At 35.4% G+C, this 22,468-nt stretch overlaps 1 protein-coding gene across 4 annotated transcripts; it reads left to right on the forward strand.

Annotated features, from left to right (window-relative positions):
* Positions 1 to 1,258: 1,258 nt before the first annotated feature.
* Positions 1,259 to 20,745, forward strand: ERD2 (ER lumen protein retaining receptor family protein). 4 transcript variants are annotated; one of them, XR_015813208.1, is made up of 6 exons: positions 1,259 to 1,660; positions 2,207 to 2,472; positions 9,212 to 9,327; positions 11,655 to 11,784; positions 14,062 to 14,135; positions 20,100 to 20,164. XR_015813208.1 is itself a non-coding variant. In XM_022052096.2 (6 exons), exons 1-6 carry the CDS (start codon positions 1,570 to 1,572, stop codon positions 20,289 to 20,291), a joined length of 648 nt encoding a protein of 215 aa, XP_021907788.1. In that variant the 5' UTR covers positions 1,261 to 1,569; the 3' UTR covers positions 20,292 to 20,745. The 4 variants fall into 4 exon arrangements, 2 of the variants coding, with proteins under 2 accessions (XP_021907788.1, XP_021907789.1); XR_015813207.1 differs by having other exon boundaries at positions 11,655 to 11,780; positions 20,100 to 20,163; XM_022052096.2 differs by lacking the exon at positions 11,655 to 11,784 and adding an exon at positions 20,255 to 20,745 and having other exon boundaries at positions 1,261 to 1,660; positions 20,100 to 20,163.
* Positions 20,746 to 22,468: the final 1,723 nt, after the last annotated feature.

A 22,468-nucleotide genomic window follows, 5' to 3' on the forward strand; every position in this document is an offset into this window, starting at 1 on the left:
TTATTTTGTTTGCTTTTTTTATGAATTATTGTTATTAAAATAATAATTAGTGAAGAAACATATCATAAACTGATTATAATACTCGTAACTAGTGGCAACATGATAATAATACCAACACAATTGTATTAATTTTATTAGAATTATTTTTTAAAAGATATAATGATTGAAATTATATACGAACTAATGTTTTAACCATATACAATCAATTTAATTATCACATATACTAATTTCAATAGAATTTTAGTAGTTATTAATTCTTAATATATTTTGGATTAATATAATAAATTTAACCATTTTATTTATAGTGTTAATTATTCCTATTTACGTATAAAGATTAATATGATTAAAATTGTAAATTTAGTTGGGTCAAAGTTATGATTTTACATTGAAGTATTTGAGTGTTTATCATAATTAAACTTATATATACCAAAATGTGGCGGACATTACTATGCATGTAAATTTTTATATATTTTTTATGCACATTATTCTTTGATATTTCATATTCATCAATTTGCATTTATACATATCGAATTAACTCATCTGCAGTCATTCACCGAGTACTCAATATATATATATATATAAACCAAGCCAATAAACATTTGTTATTAATAGATAAACTGTTCATAAGCCAAGATAATTGTTTCTTGGTCATCTTGGTCCACTATCACTATCTCCCTTATTTTCCTGCCACATAAGTCCACCATTTCCTTTATCAGTCATGTATGGTGGAAGATCATAAATAGACAACAAATCTCTATAGAGTAATATTGAATTTTGCTATGATGATATTCAATTTTTACTTTAGTCGAGCAAATAATAGATCTATCAAAATGTCAAATAGCTTCATATCATACTCGATTTACATCTATTTTATTTATAAATATAAATATAAATGTTATTAGATCAAACTCATGCTTCAATTTTACTTCAAATTTTTATACTTTATTTACTATTTTCATGAAAGTCACTGTATTGATGACTCTCTCTATATGTATTTAGGCTGTCAAATAAAATTTTATTAATTTTTAAAAATAATTAATATTGTATGAGATAGTTTTGACACCTCTTAATAAAATCAGTAAATATGCGAAATACTATTTTACGTTTTAATAATTAACGTTAGTAAAGTTTTTTATTCGAAGCACATATTTTATATAAGTTGAAAACATGAACTATTTATTTAATTAAATTATCTGAAGAATTTAATACAAATAATAAATTAGATATTATATTTTTTTTTAATAACATGTCACAGGATCTCTGAGGTCAGAAATGACCGCCGAACTACGAGGTTCTCCTTCCCAACTCCACGCTCCTGAATTTCCAGCGCGCCACGTCAAGCAAACGAATAAATAGGCAGATGCTGTTTCGAAGTGCCACGTCACCCCTCCTTCCTTCCTTCCTTCCTTCCCCAACCTCTACCTCTGTAGAAAACCCAAGTCGTCTGCTGTTGCTACGGTTTCGAATTTCCGAGTTTCTCTTTTCGGAAATCTAGGGATCAAAAGAGAAAATCAGCTGCCATTTTTTTTCTTTGGCATTTTTTTTTAATATTCACTGCCACTGAATACCATGAATATCTTCAGATTCGCGGGTGATATGACTCACTTGATCAGTATCTTAATTCTCCTCCTCAAGATATATGCCACCAAATCTTGCGCTGGTAACCTCATTTTTGTTTGCTCCAGGAGAATATAATCTCGTTGCTTTTTTCTTTTTTTTTTCTCTCTCCTTTTTTTCTTCCCTAATTGTGGTTTTCGATGTTTACTGAAGTTAAAGGCTGTTTTTTAGACTCTGAGTGAATTTCACGTCCTTTTTTTTTATTTCGGATTTTCCTTTTTATGACGCCTAACATTTGATTGATTTTAAGAATTGAACTGTTTGCCTGATTTTGTTTATGTTCTTGCATGTTTTGTTCGCTACCAAATGGAACATTAGGGTTGTTCTTGTTTGTTAATGACAAATGAGCAGAAGAATATAGCTTGAGGTTCATAAAAACTCAAGTTGGCTCATTTGAGTGAGTGATTTTCGTTTTCGGGGTGTAATTCGCATAATAAAAATTCCTTACATCTCTCCTTTTATCTTTCAATTATTAACGAAACAAGCAGAATAATTATGTTTCTAGCAAAGCTTCTTTAAGTTCTAAATGTTTATATTTGACATATAGACAGCATTTTTTATTGTTGTTTTTTTTCCTTCAATTGGATAGGGATTTCTCTGAAGACTCAGGAGCTTTATGCGCTTGTATTTCTGACACGATATTTGGATCTGTTCACGGACTTTATTTCTGTGTATAACACTGTGATGAAGCTGGTGTTCATTGGGAGTTCTCTGGCCATTGTTTGGTGCATGCGAATGAACCGAGTTGTGAAGCGGTCATATGATAAGGACCTTGACACATTTCGCCATTACTTCCTTGTAGGAGGATGCTTTGCTTTGGCGCTTCTTTTGAATGAGAAGTTCACATTTCAAGAGGTCTGCACTACTTAATTTAAAATAAGGAGCTTGCTCCATTTCATGATTTCTTTCTTTTTTTAAAGAGAATTATGAGAGTGTTGATTATGCTTCTGCCCTTTGAGAACCTTATTAGTAGTATGTTTCCGGTTACTAGGCCATTGAGCAATGATGGATGCTGGAAGTTTCTGCTCCTTCTGTTAATAAGTATTTCACTTATTTAGGCATAATGACCCATCCTGCTTTGTGTTTTTTTGCGTCCCTTGTATAATCAAATAGTATGGTTTTAGCTAATGCTTTTTCTTGGAGTTTGGAGGGGCAGGAGACAAAAGGATAAAGATGGGAGGGAGAAAAGAGGAGATGAAAGTATTTAGAGTGAAGAGAGTGTAGAGGAGAGAACAACGGATGAGCTGGTTATCCTCCCTTGGATTTATATATTTTAATGAGAGACCTCACTTAAGACTCTGGTTTTCGGTTCAATACTAACCCTAAGTGTTTTAGCTATTCTTATCTATTTAATCATTTGTATTTAAAGAGCACCTGTGCCTTATTATTTTCTTCCTATTATTTGTTTGCCCATATATTCTTTGCTGAACCTTGACCGAAAAAATGTATTCTTCTTTTTTTTTTTTTAAATATTTTAGCTACCCTTGAGCAATGAGCAGCAACTGATCTTTGACTCCTTGAAAGGCCTAGAATTGCTTTAGGAGCTTTCACTCCCATCTCTAATTGTTGCTCTCATTCTTGTTTTAGTTCAATCTGAATAATCAAACTGTTGTGACAGTATTTTTCAGTTTCACATGAAAATTGGCCAATCTTCTAATCTGCTGTGGTTGAAGATTTCTGCTGGTCTTTATTCATGTTGTACCTTTTGTTCACAATGTTGATTGCTTGTTAACCACTATTACATAAGGTAAGTGAAATGGCATCGGCATCCACGTCTATGCTGGTAAGTAGAATTCTAATTTCTTAGAGAGGTTATGCCCTCTATCGCTTTAGTTTGGTGTAGAAGTCGGATCGCTTCTCAAAGACTTGCACAAATTCATTTAGTGAAGGGAAGTAGGTGTTGGGTTAGAAGCTGGTACCTGGTCTTACAGTGCATACAAGTAATTGGGTCGAGATGATTTATTTCCTTGAAAGCATGGAGGTTGATGGATGGTGGCACCTCTTGTTCTCGTTTAGGGAGGTTTGGGGGAAGGATTATCTAGAAGTTAAGAACTTGATCTCTGTCTTATACACCAGATGCCATCATAAAAGTTGCACAGTTGCTGAATGTTCCACCTAAGGGACTTTTGCCGGCATTTCCACCTCTATTCTGTGACATCTGCTGTCTGCACTGTGAGGTGAAATGAGATTATCAGTCTAGGTGTTAGATGTGTGTGAGCTAATCTGCAATTTGTTTGCTGAGATCATTAGGGTTCTTGTGCTGAGAAGGGCTCTCTATTAAGGTTCTTATGCTAAAAAAGGGATATTTGAATAGGACTTGAAATTTCAAAAAATAAATTGAGGGGAATGGCCCCTTTATAGGTCAGACCAGGTTTGTCAAAACCCAGGATCTGTTTTAATACAAAGGAAAGTGGGTTATGGTGGAGAGGTCGAAAAGCAAGAACGCAGTTCTTCCCATTCAAGCTCTTTGGATGTTGCTTGGGGGATCCAGATCTCGTGACTAGGCACAGACTGATTTCTTCTTCTTCATCTTCTTTTCTTCTGTCCAGCAAGATGTACACAGGATCTTGGAGGTAGGCAACTGAACTGTAGTCCTTTCTTTGGTTTGTTCTGGTGGTTTCTCTTACATGGAGGTATTGTAGTAATGTAGGATAGATTGATGTTTACTTGCCTACTTAGAGATTTCAGGATAAAATCTAGATACCAGAAGTAGAGTTTCTTAGATATTGAAATAAAATTTTTTAAAGTATCACATTTTTTTTTGAGATAAAAAGTGTAAATACATATTAATAGGGTACCAACAATGGGGGTACCACCCATTTACAAATTTACAAAGTTGTTAGGGTGACAATAACATCTGCAAAATCCTCATCTCTAATGATGTCATGACGCAACACAATGTTTCCAAAATAATTAAAGTATAACTCTCTTAGTCTATTAATATCTCTCTCAATACCATCAAACGCTCTCTTATTCTTTTCTTTGCAAATGGCCCACAAAAATATTGAAGGGATAATTTTTTTTTTTGAAATAAAAAGTGTAAAATATGTATTAATCATGCTACCAAAAAGACGGGGGTACCACCCCATGTATAAAAGCATTTACATAGATGTCAATGACATCCCCAAAATCCACATCACTAGTGATATCATGACTAAGTATAATCGACCCAAATAAGTATATCCACCTATCTACTAGTCTATTAATACAACTTTCATCGCTATCAAAAGCTCTCATATTTCGTTCTTTCCAAATGACCCAAAAAACAGTTAAAGGAATAATGTTTTTTATACTTCTTTTACATAAGAACTATCCCATGCCCAAATCTCCCTCTCGACCGAACCCGAAATGACCCACCCAGTTAATTCCTAATAAACCATAAATCATACATCATAAATTATATGAAGTGGGACACCATAACAGTAGGTGGTTACACGTCTCCTCTGCCTTAAGACAGTAGTTACACCCGTTAACAATGATTCTGCCCATGATTTTCAATCTGTTCATGGTTAAAATTCTTTCCCAGCATGCCTCCCACACAAAAAAAGCAATTCTGGGTGGAATATTGGTTTTCCAGAATAGTTTTGCTGGAAATACCAGTCTATTCACAGCTCCCATATCACATAAATAATTGTTTAAAGAAGACACAGAGAATTTTCCATTCTTTTCCAACTTCTAAACAATCTGATCGTCCCTATCAGACATATGCTGTGCCTTGAGACACTTCAGAAGATCTTCAAACTCTTTAATCTCCCAATCATTGAAATTCCGTTTTAAATTGATACACCAGACAATATTACCATTCAAGACACTGTAGGCCTCCTTAACAGTCATCATAGTCGATTGAGCAATATTAAAAATTCTTGGAAAACCCCTCCTTAGACACCCATAACCAACCCAATCATCCTCCCACAAATTAATACTGTTGCTTCTACCAATTTTCCAGTTAATACACTGCTGGAAAGGTTTCCTCAACATTAATATTTTCCTCTATAACCCACGCCCATGTGGAATTTTGATTCTGCCATCACTATTGCCATGCAAGTGCTCATTCCATCTTGCTTCAACAATCCTTCTCCAAAGATGATTTTCTTCCCCCCAATATCTCCAAAGCCATTTACCTTGAAGGGCCTCATTCAATCCCAATCCCCCAAGATCAAGCGGTAATTTGATATCATTCCAATTGATTAAGTGATATTTACGATCCTCCAAACCATCGCCCCACAAAAACTTGCATTGAATACTTTCCAACCTTTTAGTCACCATCGGTTTAGTTATTGTAAATAAGTAATAGATTGGTAAATTGGTCAAAGTGCTCTTGATGAGAGTATATCTTCTACCTTTTGACAAAAAACCTCTTTTCCAACATGCAAGCTTATTTTCAAACATATTAATGATTGGTTCCCAAGTAGAGGGGTTCTTATATTTTGCCCCCAATGGAACGCCAAGATTTTTGAGAGGAAATTTTACTTTTTACATCCCAAAACTCTAGCAAAAGGACCTGCATCACTGCTGCCTCCAATTCTGGCTAATTCAGATTTGTTGAGGTTTATTTTGAGCCCCGAAACTGCTTGAAAGCATAGGAGGATACATCTCAAATGTAGAAGATTTTTCAGATCGGGTTTACAAAAGATTAAAGTATCGTCAGCGAAAAATAAATGAGTTACCACCATGCTGATATCACCCCTACCAACCGGGACACCACTCAACAGCAAAAGAGCATTTGCCCTAACTAGTAGCCCATTGAGGGATTCCATCACAATAATGAAAAGGAAGGAAGAAAGAGGATCCCCTTGCCTCAACCCTCTAGATGTCGTAAAAAAATTTGAGGGGCTCCCATATTTGTTAAAGGGATAATTTTAACAATTTTCAGGTCGATTAAGTGTTTGATTTTATTGAGAAGTGTAAAGTGTAAGGTAAATGGTATATTAATAACATAATCATCTCATTGTTATTAAGTATATTTTCTTTTATTGCTCATGTAAACTTATATAAATAGGTTCCTCATATTTCAATAACAGACATACTTCATTCTCCACATTGTATAAGAGCTCTAGGAAAAAAACTCTAGGCCTCTTTTACAAACCTTATTCAGCCTTCGCTGCTGCAATAAGAAAACCTAGGAGGTTAGCCTTCATTGCCGCCTCACTCCATCACTAAAGCAGCAGGCCACCAGCCACCAAAACCGGCCTTCATTTGCAGTTCCAGCTTCTTGGTTGCGCCTCATCCATGCCTCCAGATTCCTCCAGCTGCACGTCTAGGTTTTGTCCACACAGCACAGTCGCTGCCCTCTTGCATGTCTTCCCTGTCTATATCTCTCTGTCCGCTGCCGCTGCTCCACATAGTCGTGCCTCATCCATGCCTCCAGATTCCTCCAGCTGCATGTCTAGGTTTTGTCCACACAGCATTGTCGCTGCCCCCTTGCATGTCTTTCCCTGCGTATCTCTCTGTCCGCCGCTGCTGCTTCACATAGTCGGTGATTAGTTCTTCTTGTTTCTAAGCTCCAATGGGCTTCATCTTTTTATCATTTTTATTGACTGTTGCCTTCTTTCTCAATAATATTTATGCATTTATGCTATAACCATAGGTTTCAAAACTAAACTCTTCCGTACCAAATATACTATGATGAATGTTGGTACTCTTGTGATGTTAAACATGTTGATCTATATTGTCATGCTGAACCTAGAGAATTTGTGAGGGCATGTTTGGAATTACCTCACAGAAGATTGAACCATTTTAGGCACTATAACAAACGGGAAAAGACATTGCCAAGTTACTGAAGTACTTAGATCCAAGCTAGTCTGTACATCTGCAGATGTGATTGTATTAAAAGATTGAGCCATTCAACTGTAGAGCTTGAAACAAGGGTCTGCAACAAGCCTCATAAATTACTTCCATTTCCACAATAGAGTAGAGTCTGGAATATTGGAGAATGTTTTTGATCTTCGTCAACTTTGACTACAAGGTTGTGTTGAACTACAGCCAAGAAACAATTACTGAGTCTATCATCAATATTCCACATGTTCAAGATTTTTCCAATGTTAGATTGCGAATTTGATGAAACTGATTGTTAAAAATTAAAGAGACTGTATCGAATTACTTGCAAACCAGTTTGAGAATTGAAAAGCCAGCTTGGAAGAGGCTGGATCAGTTTGTTCAAACTTGGTTCTAAGAAACCATCCTAACAAAGCAGATTTCACGGTTTCCACTTGTGGGTACATCCACAAGGGGTCCATGCTCCAGTCTCTGGTTTCTGAAGGGTGTTGAAGTTTCAGTAACGGCTCATCTGACAATGGGATTGCAGATCCGCAAACAGTGTGCTGAGATGTGTGCTTGAAGGTGGCGATCTGATGGTGCAGGGTTGAGCATGAGTGGTGCGAATTAAGGCTGGTATATGTGGGAGGGCTCCAGTTCTACATGGTCTGAGTGGCTTGAAGTTGTTTGAAGAATTTCACCTCTGTGGCAGGTTTTTGTCACGTCTAGATGCCACTATTCTAGTTTCACTGCCATTTCTTATGAGGAAAATACCAAGGAGTGTAGGAAGTAGCACTTGTGTGCTATGTGAAAAAGCTGCTCCGAAAAAAAGAGGCAAGTGTCCAGTCTTTGGCAGTTTTTAGTCAAGCCTTATTGGGTAAATGGTGGCGGCGTTTCCTGCCCTTTAGAGAGTCCCTGTGGTGGAAAATAATTTGGGCTAAATTGGGGTTTGCTTAGAATGGTTGGAGCTCCAAGATTGGGAGGGATGCCTTTTGCAGCCAGTGGATTTGGACTTGGAGAAGCTGGAATAAATTTTTAGGCCTCACAGTTTAAGGTCCACAGTTGTAACCAAATCAGGTTCTGGCTTGGTCAATGGTTTGCAAATAGTTGAACTCATATGTTGAGATTGGACATAGGTGTACTGTTTAGAGATTTGAATATCACTTGGTGCACTTTGTATGTGGATGGCACCACCTTGGTGCCTGCCTGGAGAATGGTAGTTCGCCAATTATAAAAAATATATTTACTTGGGGTACTTTATTTCTTATGCAACGGATAGTGATATTTTATTTACTTTAATATTTTTGTTCTTTCTTATGCACATAACTTTCTTTTCTTTCTTTTTTTTTTTTGAATTTCTTAGTTGTATTAATTTATTTCTCTCAAGGAAAACACGATTTCTTAGGATATGGTCTTGAATCCTTTGGCATTAGAAGTCCTTAACAAAAGTAGGGGGTTTATTCAGAAACTTATAAGTTGACCTGCAAGTTTTACATATAGCTTCTTTTAGGAGGAGGCTTTGCATCTAGTTTGAACTATTTGAACGAAAATTTTCTTTTTCCTGAATGTGGCTGATAGATCCAAACCATGGTGAATGCTGTTTTGAGTTGGTTGTTGCAGTGTTGTTTAGAATCAGTATTATGATATTTGTTTATTGCTTCTATTGGGTTAGTTATGATTGTAATTTTGGATTAGAGTTCCTCATCATTGTAGGCCTGCCTATTTGAGAAGAAACTATATTTCTTGTTTGTAAATTCTTAATATCCTGTTAGTTTTAAACAGGCTCATCTTCATGTGGTATTTCCTCATTTATTCAAACTAATCTCAATCTATTGTTTAGATCTTCTGGGCGTTTTCAATATACTTGGAGGCAATTGCGATTCTTCCCCAGTTAGTTTTGCTGCAACGAAGTGGAAACGTGGACAATTTAACAGGACAATATGTTTTCTTTCTTGGGTATGCATTTTTCTTCATTTGGAATATAACTAATAGCTTGCGACGGAAGTTTGAGATTTTTGAAAATCATTGTTAAGTGTTGTTGTAAATCAAGAAATAAAGCTATTCCTTGCTCTCAGCCCTTAAATTCTCTGATTCGAAAATGTGTAACTCCAGTTAAAAAATGTACTTGATGCCACCTAAATACTCTGCCATCCAAACAAAGACAACAGACGGGTGACCTGGAAGCATCTTGTTTCTATTTCCACCTTGTTACATATGAGAATTGATTGTTCTTTATTGAAGATTTAAAGTGGTTTGACTTTGTTAGAATTATATATAGCTATCCATATTTTCAGTTCATGGTCTGAATATAAATCTTTTGTATTTCTAGTTTTAGTATTAGATTATGGTTAGATAAAGAAATCATACTCATCTCCACTCCTGAACCCTAGGAAACAGAAAGCAAAAGATGCCTTTGCTAGGATTTTATCGTGGCGAGTTTGCTCCTAGGATAGAGTCATCGGCTCTTACCGAGCTCTCCACCATTGGCCTCATTACCACTTCTTGGACTCATGCATTGTCGATCATCGACACGAGCCCCAACCAATAGTTGGGGTTGTTTTTGGCGAATGATTCTTACCGATCCTTGCTAAGTTATTGCTTCTATTTCTAATATTTTATTTCCATTTCTTATTTGGGTTAGTTGTTTAGGTGATCTAGTGAAAACTTCAAGAAGGTTCTCTTTGTGGCTATAATTTAAATAGGAGTTTTTATGGGTGATATCTTTTGGTGTGATATTATTTATTTTAGTAAAGGAACATGGTTTCACATAGTAATTCGTAGTCTAAGTATCCCTTAACGAAACTCAAATGACTATTTGATGTTTTTCATATAGGAGAAATTGTTGATACTTTGACCAGTTAGGGATTTGGGGATAAATATCTCGCCATCATGTTTAAGGTTGCTTAAACATGTGCACAATGTACCTCAGACTTCACATCTAAGAAATCTTAAGTATCATATTTAAAAGTTTGATTACAACATGCAACTGAAAAATTGAGAAACTCATAAGAATATTTTATTGAATAATTGAATAGTAATCTTAAGGAGAGTACAAAGATACTTATAGAGCGTTAAGTGGGTCCTTCTCGAAGAGGATTTGAGTAGGAAATATTTTTTGAAGATACAATTGTAAAAAATATATCAAAGAATCAACGCTACCAAGAGAGTACCACCCATGTACAAGATATTTACAATTCTGTTAAAGTGTCAACTATACAACCAAAATCCGTCACCCTAGAAATGTCATACTCAAGAAAAGAGATCCAAAATAATGAAACCAACCATCTTTAATTTTACAAATCTCCCATTCCACCTTTTCAAAAACTCTACTGTTCATCTTTTTTCAGATCACCCAAAAGATAGTCAAAAGAAAGAGGTTAACAAATTTTTTCTTTTTACATATGTCTTCCCAAGCCCAAATAAAAATCTCAACTAACCCTGCAATAAGCCAAGTGATCCCCTTTTTTTTTTAGATAAAAGTATAATGATTATATTGATGTGTTTGCGCCAAGAAGGTGCCACCCCTGTATGAAAGATTTACAGGTCAAGTATATCTATAATGGAAACAAAATCTTTCAACTATCAAAATTGTGTTGTAATACAACAGAGCGAAAATAATGAAACTATTTATCTTTAATAGTAACAAAATCAACTTCTTTCCTATTAAAAACTCTATTGTTTCTTTCGTTCCATATAACCCAGAAAATTATAGACCATTGGGCACAAGAGTAGAATGTGATTCCATGATTTGCCTGCATTCTTACACGTAGCATCTATTCACCCAAATTCTTCCCCTCTTCATCAGCTGATCTATAGTCAGAATGCGTTACTTGACAAGAACATATTAAAACTAATAAGATTAGAAATACTAGTCCTAATAAGATGAGAAATACTAATACCCATAAGATTAGGAATAATACTATTAATGCAAATAAAAAATTAAATACTAAAAAAAATAAAATCCTAATGTAATAAAAACTATAATAATAGTCTTAAATGGTATAATAGTTTTATATATCTAATAGAATTATGGTTCCTAATATATTCAGGTAATCTATAATAATCTGTTATGCACCAGTTTTAAGAGCAGTGGTTTCATGGAATGGGTTAAATCCATTAAAGATGTATCTTGTCGGGTAAGGTGACTGATGAAATCTTTGCTTGTAGTCATTACTGATAATGCTGAAATTGATTTGATAGCAAGAGGATACATAAATTTTAAGTTCTACATAATTCCACGAAATCAAGTCTTTTTAATGTGTACCCACTTTTATTTGTGCAAGGAAAGATGAGAAAATATGTAAACCTTCAATAAGCGAAGGCAATATAGATGTGGCAGTGCATTGGTGCCTATGAATTTGTCGGCAAGATGGAAACAATAATTTGGTCCTATGTGCTAAAAACTTTTAGTAAGTATGGAACTACCTCTTTTTGTTGAAGTTTATCTACTTCTTTTCCCAACTTCCTTCAAGGATACCTGTTTCCATTATATTAATACTGCATGTGTGTGGTTTTTTTTTTGGGAGATAAAAGCAGGAACTTTATTAAGTAGAAGAAGAAAAAATTATAAAAATGGCAAATAAGACATTCCAATTATGATGGAGCTCCATAATGCTGTTATTCGGGAAGTAGCCATGTGATTTTGCCCAAAGAGAAGCCATGACCCCACTGAGCTTGTAGGATGACATCGTCCGGTCTCAGATGATCTGGCTATTTCTTGCAAGCCATATACCAAAGAATAGCAAAAATAGCACATTGCCAAAGCATCTTTGTCTCTCTTTTAACACCACCCCCCCCAACTAAAGGATTTGAAGAAGTTATCCATAGTTGGGACACTGCCCAAACCAGGCCAAACTTATTCAAACTGTCAGTGCACATTTTCCAAGCTGTAGAGTAGTGTAGGAATAAGTGGAAATGATCTCACCATCTCTACAGCACATAACACAACATCAGGAAACAAGGCATAGTAAGGGTGATAGATTTGAAGCAAGTTATTGGCGTTAAGCCTTTGGTTAATAGCAGTCTAACCAAAACACCATCAAAGGAAATCTAGCTCTTTTCCAAAAGCTTTGGCAATATGAACGTTTATAGCACTGGGTACTAATGAGATAAGGTTATACACGTGAACAGGTTAGAAGGTTGAAGGGTCCAAACATGGTTATCTGGTTGCAGAGACATATATATGAATTCTAGCATGTTGAGTAATGCAGAAAAATCAGAAGTCTCCCTATCATAAAGGTTTTGGTTAAAGTGAAATTTCCAAAGTATTCACAGTAAAGCAAGAGATATGGGTCCTGTTTTGGTAGACTAGTATAGCTTCGGGAATTTTTTAGCAAGTAGATGTTCCCCCAGTCATAAGTCCTCCTAAAAAGGTGTCCGAGCACCATTTCCCATTTATGTTGGGTGACTGGGTTGAACAAAGGGTGGATTTGGGAAATGGCTTTCTGAGGACTCCGGTGAGTAATGGATCTTCCTGCAAGGACATCACCCTCCCCTGTCACTTCCATGAATACTGTTTATCACCTTATGCTATAAAGAGTTTGGTTCACGAGGAAAGCGCCGTAGCCATTTCTAGAGAAATATTCTTTGATCTTAGATTTCCAGTACCCAGACCCCCAGAACATTTGGAGTGATACTCACCTCCCACCTAACTAAATGATATATGTGCTCCTTACTACCTCCTTCCCAAGATATCTCCTCATTTTAGCCTCAATCCTCTCTCATGATATCAGTATTGTCAAATCTAGCTTGTTCATTTGGATGAGGTCTGAGGTAGTTGTGTTGGATGATGGTTGAGGTGGTCAAGATAGAAAGTGCCCCATGAATCATTGTGTCAAAGATGGTTATACTTTTGTGATTTGATTGGTAGAGCACCTAGGACAACATCGATATCATGTTGAATAAAATACTATGAATTTATTTCTTATCTGTTTGGAAGGAATTTCTCTACATGGGCATTTATTGAGACAACAAGAAAAGGAATGCTAACAATACGGGTAACTAACTAAAAGAAAACTATAGAAGAAAGTATCACCATATACTCTTAACAAACACCACTAAATGATACATATATATACATATCTTTAATTAAATGTATTTGGATCCTTAGAATAAGAAAAGGAAAAGTTGGAATCTGGATAACAAACTAAATAGGAAAAGAGTATTGAAGAAAGTATCCTCTTATATTCTTAACAGACTTGCTTAAATGGTAAAATTAAAATGCTTAAATTCTTAGAATGTCCATTCTTCTAAATTAAATTAGTTGAAGCTCCCTTTCATCTATGGAAAATGATTGAGTTTCCTTGCAGGACAAATGAACCTAGGTTCATTTGTTTTTTAGAAAGCTTTTACGGAAAAGAACTTGTTAAGATGGCTTCTTGTTAAGCTCATGATGATGGATGCTTTGTAAAACAGTGGTGGCAGTGGCTTTTGCTAGTTGGATACTGAAATGACATGATCTTTTGCTATGTGACCTTTTGTTCTCTTTTCCTATTAATATGGAAGCATTTAACTGCATGTTGCACAGAGCTAAGCTAAGCATTTATTCAGGGTTTTACTTTCATGCTTTTTGAAATAGTTTTAATTACTTATTTGTTCATTCTCCATAAAAATTATTTATGGTTAGATGTAAATGCGTCAAGGGTGTGAACTGTGAGTTTAACTTATTTGGTTGTGTAATTGATCTTGCAGGGCCTACCGTGCTTTCTACATTCTCAACTGGATCTACCGGTATTTCACAGAGCAGCATTTTACGCGGTGGATATGTAAGTTCCGTCTAGAGATGTATCAATTGACATAGGGCTGTCCATTTTAGATAACAATATTATGTAGACTAAAATAACGAATAGTAAATAAATAGGAGATAATAAACAGAGGTATTTTAAGGCCCAAAGATAAAGGTGATGAACAAGGATATAGGTGGAACAAGCAACAAGGAGAGGAGCTGTTAAGAAATTATCCAGGCAGCATGCTGATTCAATTAAACAGACATGCAGAACACATGCCCACATGTATAGAGGGAGGGAGGGATGGGGGAGGTGCAAGTAAAAAATTCATGCCAAGTTATATGCAGTTCAATTCAAAAAATTTTCCTAATCTTTGTTTGAGTTTGATTACATCAAATTAAGTTAGCTTTTAGTCTTGGCATAGGCATGCATTTTAGTAAGATGACCATGCATTTATGAGTTCATGCATATATTCTTCATAGCGTAATTAAATTGAAAGACTAAGATCTACCTTGTAATTGAGAGCTTTAGGAGAAACCCTAGGGAGAAATATAAAGTGCCTTGGAGAATTTTCTTCATTCTTGGTGGCCGTCAGTTGGGTATTAGGATTTAATCTCTTCCTTCTTGTTCTGGGCTAAAACCCTTGTCACTTCTCAGAAGAATTTTCAGCTCCACTACTTTGAGAAAAGGACGTCAACTAAGGTGTCTCAAATGTTTTGTACTCAACCTTATATGAACTCTGATAATCTCAATATTAGGAAAGCATTTTGCTTAGTTCTTTAAAAGTGCAAGCGCCGAAGGGCGTAGACCTATTTATGGCATCAAATGAAGAGTTAATTTATAATCAAGTTGAATGAGAAAAATCCTCATGTTTCTTGCTGACTCGGGAGGGAATGAAGATGATTGTTTTGACTCCCAGAACCTTGATCAATGCATGCAATCAGAATACTTAACCACCTAATTCACCATTCCTACTTGAATCTATACCCACCTATATGACATGCAAAAACAAGATAATAGAGAAAACAAAAGAATAAGGAAAGAAGCTACGGCTTACCGATAAGTCAATTCCAACTTTTCGGCTCAACAAGACTTATAAAAGGTCTCTAACTTTGAAGAACTTGAAGAACACTCAAGAATCTTCAAAATTTATTAATATGAAAGTTGTCTTTACAAAGCTAAAGTTGAAGCCTTTATATAGACTTCAATTGTCTAATATGAATAGAATTAGGATTCTATATTCCTACTTGAACACTTGAACATAATTTAGCTAAAATACTTAAATTTAAAACAATAAAATGATTAAATTCTTATCTAGATAGGATAATGAAAGCAATTAAATAATTAAAATTGTAAATTCCTCGTAGCCAAATTTGAACTCCATCTCGAGTTTGGATCTCTACTTGCATTCGGCTTCATCTTTCTTCATTCTTTATTGTTTCTTGAGTGATCTTTGAGTAGGATTCTTGCTGGATTTTTGCAAGATTTGAAGTAGGACTCATCAAAAGGAATTCGACTTGGAAAAGGCTCCCTTGGCCGAATGCATGTTGTTCTTGGACTCCTTCCTCAAGTTGAGTTCTTTTCTCTCTTTCCTGGCTATCCTCATCCTTCTTGAAGTCTATAATTTCTAGCAAAGATTCTTCCATGGAGAGGGTGTCTTCTTGTTGGACTTGAAGTGATAGAGTTGGAAGAAAAGTCTCATCCCTTTTGGTGTTGGAATCCTTCAAGTAATCTCCCTCTTCCTCTCGATTTTGGTGTCCCTCAAGGTCAAGAATTCTTTTGGCTGATTGCCCCTCTAACGGGGCCTTCTTGGCTCTTTTTCTTTTTGGTCTTGGTTTGCTCTTCATCCTCTTCCAAATCAGAATCAAGAACAAGCCTTCTTCTCATGTGGCTGAGCCTTGTTCTCATTGGGCTTTCTCGGTCACGGCGGGCTTGGGTCAAGGCCGAGCTTGGCCGAGCTTTGGGTTTCTTCTTGGGCAGCGGCCACACTTCTTCTTGGTCTTCCAAGACTGAAATCGGGCTCAAGCATCTTGGATCCTCTCGGATTGGGCTTGACAAGCCATTCTTGGGCCGGTTCTTGGAAGTAAGGCCTTTTGGCATTCGGGTCTTGGACTTTTGCCACTTGGACTGGGTGCCTTGGTCCATCTTGGACTCTTCTTGGGCCTGGAGCACCAGTTGGGCTTCAAGAAAATCTAGCTTACCTGAAAATTGGCCTACAAGCTCACGGGAATCCTCCTGCGGGTAGGAATTCCTCTCGGTGTGGGAAAAAGGCTTGCGGACATGTGCCCCTGCGTGTGTGGCATGTGTGCGTGCGCCCCTTGTGCACGGGTAGAGAGCAGGCTGTGCGCATGCGTGCTGGCCTTCCTTCGTGGGCAGGTTCTCTGCCCGGCATACCTGCGGGTTTGCGGGTAATTTTTCTGCGACCGCTCCAACCCTTGTGGCTTTCCCACTCAATCTGGGACTCCTGTTCTGACATGGATTTGGAGCTCTCAGATATCACATCACTTGCTTATCAAATTGAAGAATAAGAGATTAAAACAAATTCTATAAACTTAATCATATTAAGATTATGATTTAATCTCGCATTTTTTATTATTACAGAGCTTGATAATCTCTAAAATCTCGGATACAAAAGGACACACGGTTTCAAGAGAGGTTTTCTCTCCAAGGGTGGTCAGCCATGCGTGTTGTCAATCTTCCAACATGCATTCCTTTCGTGGGCCTTTAATTACAAATTATAATCTAGGTCCATTTAAGGGGGTACTGAATCTACTACACTAAAGACACTCTTTTATCACTGTTTGTGCCATATTAAACTGATCTAAACCAACTAAGTATTTTTAATCTAAGGTTCAAACCTAATCGATCATCACTTGATCAATTTTAGGCCTAAACCTAACAAATTAATTAAGCTCTTTAACAAGTTAATTGGACTTTAGACGACCTTTGTTTTGTTAGCCTTTTTAATGAAACTGTTTCATATTGAAAACTAATTAATCTCATTAGTTAATTTTAAGATTCATCTAGACATAAGAGTTTTTAATATTTTCACTTCATAATTCGACAGGGTTAAAGTGTTTGACTTGTTAGGTTCAATCGTTTACCTATCAACAGGTTTATCAATCAACTTGATTAATTTTAACATGAGTAGATTGATCACATCAATAACCAAATTGACTTATAGTCAGTAAGTGACATTTAGCAATATGCGATGGTCACTAAAGAACTATGAGATGATATATCAACGGTAGAACTTGTCCATAATAGTTTTTTCATGTAGATGCTATAGACACTAAAATTTTACAATCTCTTTAAAGTTTTTTTTTGGAAATAAAAAGAGTAAAAAATACAATTAATAATTGGTTCCAAGGGCATACCAAGTCGTATACAAAATTTTTACATATGTACCAATATGTCAGTTAGGTCTCTTAGATCCTCAATAGAGTAAAGATGATGACTCAGTAACAAAAATTTAAGAGTTCGGAACCATCTATTCCTAATCAAGTCAAAACCATTGTTGTTGTCTGCCCATTCAAAGGCTCTTTTATTGTTCTCTAACCAAGCCAACCATCACCCAATTGACACCTAGTAGTTTGTAGGTCGTGGTCCATAGGTTGTATACCTTGGGTCACCAGAGAAATACATGGTTACAAGTCTCCACAGCTTTTTTCCAGAGATAATATCCATTCACCATAATTTTACCATGTTTCGTCAATTTGTCAATAGTCAGAATGCATTCTCTGCCGGTTTCCGTGCAAAAAAAAACAATTTAGGAGGAACTTTAGCCTTCCAGATTTGTTTAAATGGAAATCTGGTACCATTATCTTCATGCTTGGTCAAATGCTTGTAGAAAGATTTGACTGAGAAGGCCCTATTTAGTAGTGAGATAGCACATGGGATTGTCGTTACTTCCGCCCAAGGACACGAGAGCTAAGGTGCTGAGAAGTTTCTCATACTCATTGATCTCCAAGTCGTTGAGGTTTCGCATCTCAATAATCTGCCACTCTCTCTCCCCTCTCCCTATATCCCTGAATGATTAACTGATCATGATATCTTTATGTTGCGCTATGACAAATATCTGAGGATGTTAGTCTCTAAGGGTTCCACCTCCTAACCATGGGTCCTGCCACAAACTGACTCTGTCATCTTTGCTTGACTTTCCACTTAATGCTTTCTGGAACTTGTCATGACCCATGACAATTTTTTTATTCAACCCTTTCCCATGCGGTCTTAACAAAGCTCTTGTGTATCAACCTCTCTCAATTGTTCTGAATAATGATTCTATCACTCCTCTCCATACCGCTCCTTCATTCATAAACCTCTAAAGCTATTTACCGTGTAAGGTCATATTCATCTCTTTAAGTGATTGTAATCCCAACCTTCCTTTGGGTATTGGCTTCTTGATCTCATCCCAGGCAAGCAAATGGTATCTTCTTTTATCATCCTAATTGCCCCATAAAAATTTGCATTGGATAGTTTCCAGATTCTTGGCCACACTCACGGGGATAGTCAGAAGGGACATAATAAATGGATAAGTTAACTGTGCTTTTGATAAGTGTAAGTCTCCCTCCTTTAGATAGGAGAGCTCTATTCCATTCTGCTAACATTTTTTTAAACCTAGTCACTACAGGATCCCAAGTCCCTACTTCTTTAAAATTGGTCCCCTGCGGTAACCCCAAATGTTTAATTGCCAATTTATAGCTTTACAACCCATAACCGTCGCCAAATAGTTGGTATTAGTCTCATCCCAATGTAATCATATCATATTTGTAAAATTGATGCTAAGTCCAGAAACTGTTTGGAAATCCATCAATACGCACCTGAGATGTAACATGATTCCTTTGTCCAACTCACAAAATAACTTAGTATCGTCTGTAAAAAATAAGTGAATTACCTCTTCATCATGTTCCCTCACTCTCACTTTGAGGCCTCTGAATAATTCTAACTTGTCGGCTCTAATCAACATTTTATTCAAAACTTTTATGTTCACAATGAGAAATAAGGGAGATAATGGATCACCTTATCGAAGTCCTTTAAATGCTTTGAAGAAGGACGATGGGCCCACTGTTAACCATTACTGCAAAGGATGTGGTGGTAATACAAGCTTTAACGCATCTACACCATCTCTCCCCGAAGTCCATTCTCATTAGCAAGTAATCCAAGAAGCCCAAATTTATATGATCATAGGTTTTTTTCCATATTGAATTTAAATAGAACTCTCTCCCTCCTTCTGTGTGCCAAATCCTCCACGACATCATTAGCAATGAATGCAATATCAAGAATTTGTCTGCATCCCACGAAAGAATGTTGGCTTTCATCAACCACCTTATCTATAACCTTGGCTTTGGCTATTCTCCTGGTAAATGCCCTTCGCTATGAGCTTGTATATGCTTCTGACTGAGGTTATGGGTCTAAAGTCCTTAATGTTGTGAGCCCCTCCAATTTTAGCAGTGAACACCAAGGAGGATGAATTAAGGAATCTAACAAAAGACCTTGAATCATGTGGTAAAATTCTAGGATATCATTCTTCATAATGTTCTAAAATTCTTGAAGGAATCTCATATTGAATACGTCCGAGCTAGGTGCCTTGTCTCTTTTTGCACAACACAAGACTTTCAAAAATCTCTTCTTCCAAGAATTCTCTTTCCAAGACGAGCCTACTTGACTCGTCCAAAAACCCAGAAATTGATGCTGTCCGGTTTAGGCGTCCCTTAAAAATCCTCATGCTATAACCTGCTAAAATAATCTCTGACCTCCTGGCTCAGATGCTCATTCCCTTCCACCACCTTATCGCCTATCTCTAGAGTCTCCACATAATTATTCCTCTACTAAAACTAATTGCTATTTCCTAAATCATTTAGTAATGCTAAAATATCTTATCAATTACATAAATCTTCAATTTTTAGATCTTGTCAATCTGATATCACAAAGTCTATTTGTCTTGATTACTGCAGCATTGTATATTCATTCTGACTGACATGTCATGTTTTGATTGTTTCTCAGCTTGCATCTCTGGTGTCGTTCAGACAGCTCTATATGCAGATTTCTTCTACTACTATTTTATCAGGTAATATAATCCAAAACACCCTAGTTAATATAATATCTCTTTACTGTAGGATAATTGATAACAATCTTCTTGTGTCCATCTTTATTGGCAGCTGGAAAAACAGTGCAAAGCTCCAGTTACCAGCTTGAGCAACTTTGAGTATTTGTTTGGAAGTTGTTGTTGGGCCAACTTAGTTTAGGTCACGTAGATTTTTTTAGTTGAATTTGCAGTCGATGGTGGTGTCAAATATAGACAGGAAAACAAATACATATCGAAAGTAGACAGGCAGGATAACATACACTAGTTACAGTTCTCACTTTTTAGATTGAAATTAAAGCTCCATGTTTACATGAGGTGATGGTTTTTTGATGTTTCACCCACCTTTTGTATCATGTCTTGTGATATATAGGTAAGGATGAGACTGTCAACTGCAATAGAGATTTTGCTAACATCCTTGGTTTTAGATTGAATCCAAATTCCCTTTGTTCTAAATGTGTCACAGAATAGAACGGGTGCAAATTTTAGATTGGCTTCAAATGATACTGACGGAGAAGTAATGGTGGTACTTTGTTTGTTATAGTAAAATATTCATTATCATTTTCATTCTCTGCATCTTTTAATTATTCTGTCCAGAGTAAGAAATATTTTTTATTCCCGTTTTCTCCCCATTTGGACTTTCTTAAGTGTGAACCTTTTCCTTGTTCGATTTCGGATTTTATGCGACAATAAGCCAAGTGCCTATATGTGTGTGTGTGTGTGTATATATATATTAAAAAAAATGTTAATTCCTTAAGATTAAAACAGACACACGTAATAAAATTGTATAAAATCTTTTAAAAAGTTACAATTTTATCTTTAACTTAAAACTTAAACTTAAAAGGATCAAATTGTCTTGTCCACCTTGACAAGTAGAAAAGAAAATGTGTAATTTTAGGATTTAACGTAATAGCAAGCTGTTTATTTAAAGATCCAAATGGAGAGTACTAAAATCCATAAAAATGATACACAAAATAATGAGGGGGAAGGGATTTGAGTTTTACTTTTTTTGTCTTAAATTTAATTTCTGTGTATACCCTAAAATTCATAATATAATGATACTTTTATAATTTTTCATATTTTAACATACACCTTAATAGATTTAATTAAAAAGAAAAAAGTTAAAAGAAACTGATAAGACACACAGAAGGAAATGGATGTTTCTTGAAGAAACCATGGTATTATTATGTGTTTGGTAGCTAAAAGACAGTAAAAATTGAAAGGAGCAAGTTTGTGTTTCCACAGCCCGTGAACCCTTCTCTTGTGCCGCCTAAGCCTACCGTATTTACAGGGATTTCCACTTTATGCTCCTCAAATTGGCCCCACCATGTTTTTTCTTTAAAGTGATTATTTATACATTTTAATTAATTATTTTAAATTTATACCCAATAAATAATAACATAATCTTTTAACTATAAGAATGTATAGACCCGACCGAGAGTCGAGGGTCCAGACGAAAAACCAAATAGACATAAGTCGAAACTCTTTCTTCTTTTTTTTTTTTCTAAATCAATCTCTTAACGTGTGGATTAAAAACCTAACCGAATAATATTTAAACACACTTACTTAATAAAAATACATATCATATACAGTATGACTCAAATTTATATATTCATAAAAAAAATAATAAAAATACTAATTATTTAATTAAAATATAATTGACATACTCACCACGTAATTTGTGACTTAGGTCTAGACCAATTTATTAAATATTTTATAAACACGTTAATTGAAATTAACAGATTTTATGAATATAATTAATTTATTTTAAATTAATTTCATCAAAATTATGAAATAAAATTTAAAATATATTAATTTATATTTATTCAGTTTACTAGATTATTTGTACCTTTAAAATATTTAATTTTTTTTCCGTTGTACTGTCCTATTATTATTTAGTTTCTCTAATTATAAAAACCCATAATTTGAAAAAAAAAAAAAAAATTTAATGAAAGGGTTAAATTCAGGATGGTGAGAAGCAACCAATAAGTTTATGGATATGAACTTTATTACCACAAGCTAAAATCATATAGCCTTTTCAGGCATGCCCATTTGTCAAAAATCTAATTATTATGCACAAATTTACTATCAATTAATTTCAATTCCATCTAATAACATAGCTTATAGGTATATACATACATAATTGTATAACAATTACTCTTGCTTTAAATGAGAGGTCCTCAGATTTGAATGTCTTGTTTCCCTTTGCATTGCAATTTAAGAAGTGGCTTGAAACACCACTAAACAAATTTTATTTATAGTAATTCACAATTTTCATTTTAAACATAGA

Source organism: Carica papaya, chromosome 7, assembly GCF_054855325.1.
Source record: "Carica papaya isolate Zhongbai chromosome 7, ASM5485532v1, whole genome shotgun sequence".
In the NCBI taxonomy this organism is placed as follows: domain Eukaryota; kingdom Viridiplantae; phylum Streptophyta; class Magnoliopsida; order Brassicales; family Caricaceae; genus Carica; species Carica papaya.